The 4,521-nt window shown below is 37.2% G+C and overlaps 1 protein-coding gene across 1 annotated transcript; it reads left to right on the plus strand.

Moving 5' to 3' along the window:
- The first annotated feature begins 1,873 nt into the window (after positions 1-1,873).
- LOC104748594 (uncharacterized) lies at positions 1,874-4,011 on the plus strand. The gene is made up of 5 exons (XM_010470209.1): positions 1,874-2,442; positions 2,540-2,672; positions 2,762-3,049; positions 3,133-3,339; positions 3,427-4,011. The coding sequence occupies exons 1-5, from the start codon at positions 1,874-1,876 to the stop codon at positions 3,772-3,774; spliced, it is 1,545 nt and encodes a 514-aa protein (XP_010468511.1). The 3' UTR covers positions 3,775-4,011.
- The last annotated feature ends 510 nt before the right edge of the window (positions 4,012-4,521 follow it).

Genomic DNA, 4,521 nt, shown 5'->3' on the forward strand with positions numbered 1-4,521 from the left:
ATATCAATTTACTCGTTTTTAGATTAATTCAACTACCGTCAAAATAATCTCGGTTGTAGTCTTCTAGACAACCATTTTAAAACAATTAAAAAAAAGGAGAGAAGAGAACAGATTAATTTGGTATATATATATATATATATATATACTGCTACAACCATTTCTTCTATGACGTTTAAATTAGGAAAATAGACAGCAAATCCCCAATTTTGAATTATCTACAGGAAGTATTGAAATTTAATAGATTTGATGCTAGTACAAAATATATATATATATAGTATATACATAGGATATTACATAATTGGTGGTGCCTGCCTAGCACATTAAAGAACATAACTGTGTGATTCTTTTTTTTTAATCCAAACTCAAGAACTGTATATTTGCATCATATTGTGTTATGTAAACTTTTTTTTTTGACAAGCGCAAAGAGTAGTAAAACAATGGATATCTCAACACCGGTTTGATTTTGGTTGTCTACTTGAAACCAAAGTGAAGGAAAGACGGGCAGCTAGGGTGATACGTTCCGTTTTTGCAGATTGGTCCTTCCTGTCCAACTATGAAGAGCACCGTTTGGGTAGAATCTGGTTGGTTTGGAGGAATAATGTGAGAATAACTCCGGTTTACACTACTTCGCAGATGATCACTTGCTCAATCTGCATTGATGGTGACATGGAGTTTTTTGCTACTTTTATTTACGCTTCAAATTTGATTGCCGAAAGGAAGTTTCTACGGAATGATCTTAGCACTACAAGAAAACAGGTGATTTACGACTACGTTTGGCGACTAAAAGCGTAGTCGCCAAATTAAGCGACTATTTGCCTACTATCTTACGACTATTTTACAACTGCGTAACATTAGTCGTAACTTAGACGTTATTTGCCGACCAAATACAATAGTCGGTATTGTAGTCATTGAATGACGACCATTATACGACTAAGTGGGAAGAACTTAATTTTGTTGTATCAAAGCAGCTAATTTGGCGACTACGTAGCAACTATTTCTAATAGTCGGTAATTTGGCTACTAAGTAGTGACTAATATTTTGGCATTCTTCACATATATAGAAACTATACATACATGCATCATGTTGTGGCATTCTCATATTAATCATTTTCAAAGGCACAAACAAAATATATGTAAGTAATATCAATTTTTTTATGCTTGCTTTACCATATCTATACTTATTATTAATTATTAATTGTTAATTGTTTTAGACTTGAGCTTTTGTTTTCCATTAGTACATTTGTGAATTGGTTGCAAAGTGAAAAATTACCTATGAAAGGTGAAGCTCAAGAAAATGTATATGAATCAGTAGGTCTGATCTTTTAAAATTAGTATCTTCATTTATGCTAAGTCATAAAATGTAATTTTAATTTAAAAATAGAAAATGTAATTTTTGTTATAGTAAGTATATATGTAAATAATGTTTGTAAATTTAAAGTGATCAATATATTATTAGTGTATATATAAGTAGCAGATTTCAAATAATATGTAAACTAAACTAAATTATATGTTTCTCTAAAATTAAATATGGCTACAGATTCGCGACTAATAAGTGACTAACTACATAATATTGGGTTTAAACATGTTTATTACGTGTTGGACCAGGTTTTGGACTACAGGCGAAGCCCAATTTGTTAAAATAAAATCACATACCAACTCATAAGCGACTAATAAGCGACTAATTTTAAAACATTTAGGGACTAAACAAGCCCGGGAATCCATTTACGCGGTCCAGCCCATAAACAAACGACCTAACCCTAATGCTCAAACCCTAATCTCTCATTTCTGATTTCTCACCGTTCTTCGCCGTTTCTCACAATCTCTCATCTCTCAATCTCTCATCGACGCAATCGCCGATCTCTCAGTCTTCTACGATGAAGGTTAAGAAGTCTGGACGAAAGAGGAATGTCCCCAACGCTGCTCTCAGACCCGGTGGCTCGAACCCTAGGTCGAAGGTTCAAAAAGTCAATCCTCTACCGCCGCAGTACAACTTCACGCCGGCGGCTCACAATCCAATGCCTCAGACGCCTCAAGAACAAGTCCGCGTTTCCCCCCAACTATCGACGTCAGCCGGACCGCAGGTGAGAAACTATCCACCGCCACAGATCCTGTTTGAGAATTCCGTGAATCGAAGCCGAGAAGACCAACCGGCTAGGTCATTACCAGAAGTCCAAAATAATCCACCGGTTCAATCGAATCCTTTGCATGCTTCTGGGAGATCTCCAGGTCAGAACTCTCACGCTCATAGCCAAAGCCATCCGTCTTCTCAAGGTAACAACCAAAGCCATCCGTCCTCTCAAGGTAACAACTTCGAGGAGCCAGATCCAGTATTGCCGGAACTCCGGGAGGACACGTTGAGGGCTCTTAACGCCATACTTATGGTGCCGGACCGCGACAAATTTACCACCGTGCTCTCTCCGGAACCGAAGTCTAACACGACTTGGTGAGTAAACATGTTTTAATTCTGTGTTGTCATACATGTGTTAGGGTGATATGTGATAGTTTTGTGAACTTGTCTGACTTGATTCTTATGTTTTGAGGTTTACTCGTGATGCAAAATCAGCACTGGTTCGGAAGATTACTAGAGTTTTTACAAACAAATTTGATGGTCCATTCTACAATTGGTCATGTGTGCCTCCGGATAGACGAGAAAGATACTTCCTTGAGTTTGCGGTATAGTTTTATGTTCTGAGTTTCATTCATAGATAGGTTTTGATTAAGTTGTTGTTCACTAATGTAATTTTATTTTCCTTTTTTCATAGAAAACACACACTTGGGATCCTTTAATAACAGGAACAGTGCAACAGTATTTCTATGACATATGCCAACGACGGATGAAAAACATGGTTAGCGACGTTAGGACTAGTCGAGTGCAACCTAAATGGATCGAGGGTGACCTGTGGAAAGTAATGGTTGCTCAGTGGGAGACTGAAGAAGCACAAGAAAGGAGTCGAATCTATTCCAAAGCTCGCATGTCAGACCGTAATGGTCTCGGTCCTCACATGCACTTATCTGGGCCAACATCTTATCAACAAGTCAAACAAGGCTTGGTGAGTAACTTTGTTTTTTTTCTTACACCTTTGCAACTTAAACTTATATCTTAACCCTTTTCTTTGTTTTTGTAACATTCCAGGAAGAAAAACTTGGGAGACCAGTGAGTCTCGGTGAGGTTTTCAAAGAAACTCATACAAAGCCAGATGGTACATATGTGGATCGCAAGGCTGAGAAGATCTTTACAACTTATGAGAAAAACTTACAAGCTAAGCTATCTGAGATTGAGTCAGATCCTTCACAAGTTCATGAGCTCACAGCAGAAGATTATACTGCCATCTTTCTTCAGGTAAAGTTACATTTCTCACAATCTATATTTAAAGAATCTTTAACTTTCATATTCTCTATTTACAGTTTCACCTTTTTTTTTTCTCAGTCCACCGAGAAGGATTCACGAGGTAATATTTTTGGGCTCGGTAGCCTCAAGGATCATCTTCAGGGTCTTCTCAATGGCAGCAGCTATCATCAACAAGGACAGTCATCATCGTTTGTAGCATTGCAAGAGCAAATGAAGGAAGCTCAAAGGATCATTGAAGAACAAGTTGCTTATGCGACAAAACGTGATGCTGAGTTTGCTGCTCGTGAAGCAGAACATTCCAAAGTTGTGGCTGAGCAACAGAAGAAGATAGATCGCTTGGAAAAGTTCATGCAGAAACTTGATCCGGCCTTTCTCGAGTTCCATGAGTCTGAATCAAGTGATGCACCCATCGACCCTCCTACATAAAGTGCATCTCCTCCTTAGGTTAATTCTTAGGCTACTTATCTCTCTCTATTTCTTACTCTAATGAACTTGACAATTTGGGATGATGTGTTCTTCCTTATCACTTAAGAGAATCATAGTGTTAGGTTCTCTCTTTTGGTTGTGACAAAAATATGGTTCTCTCTTTTTGTAATGGCTTATGTGGTGTACTAATTACAATTATGGTTAACTTTTGGTAATTAAAAATGCAAATTTTAAGGCTTTCTTTGATTATAAATTTGAGTTGTAAGCAAAACAAAAAAAAAAAAAGATTCTGGTTTTTAATCCCTATAGTCTTCAAATAGTCATTAAATCTAGATTAACATAGTCGCAACACAGTCGTCAAATAGTCGTCTCGTAGTAGCCAAGTAGTCGCTACATTTGACGACTATATCACAACTATTCTCAAACTAATCTCCTTCACATCGCATTAATCGTTAAACTGTCAGCAAATAGTCGTAAATGTTTACTGACTACTTTACGACTATCTGTACACAACGACTGTTCACATTTTAATTAATCGTAACTTAGTCACAAAACAGTCGTAAACGTTTACGACTACATTACGACTACTTTTACGACTACGTGGATTAGTCGTAACGTAGTCGCTATTTACCGACTAAATTACGACTGAATTTCCTACCGACTAACGTTTTACGACAACAGTGTTTAGTCGTAAAATAGTCGTAATTTATGAAATAGCGACTACGAAACGACTACAAATGCAGTCGT

The sequence above is a fragment of the Camelina sativa genome, chromosome 15 (assembly GCF_030686135.1).
Source record: "Camelina sativa cultivar CO46 ecotype springtype chromosome 15, ASM3068613v1".
In the NCBI taxonomy this organism is placed as follows: Eukaryota; Viridiplantae; Streptophyta; class Magnoliopsida; order Brassicales; family Brassicaceae; genus Camelina; species Camelina sativa.

Excerpts from the sequence above, each read along its gene's own strand:
- LOC104748594 (XM_010470209.1), top strand. The coding sequence starts at position 1,874 with ATGAAGGTTAAGAAGTCTGGACGAAAGAGGAATGTCCCCAACGCTGCT. Across the intron at positions 2,673-2,761 it reads GATACTTCCTTGAGTTTGCG|AAAACACACACTTGGGATCC; the intron begins GTATAGTTTTAT and ends CTTTTTTCATAG. Across the intron at positions 3,050-3,132 it reads AACAAGTCAAACAAGGCTTG|GAAGAAAAACTTGGGAGACC; the intron begins GTGAGTAACTTT and ends GTAACATTCCAG.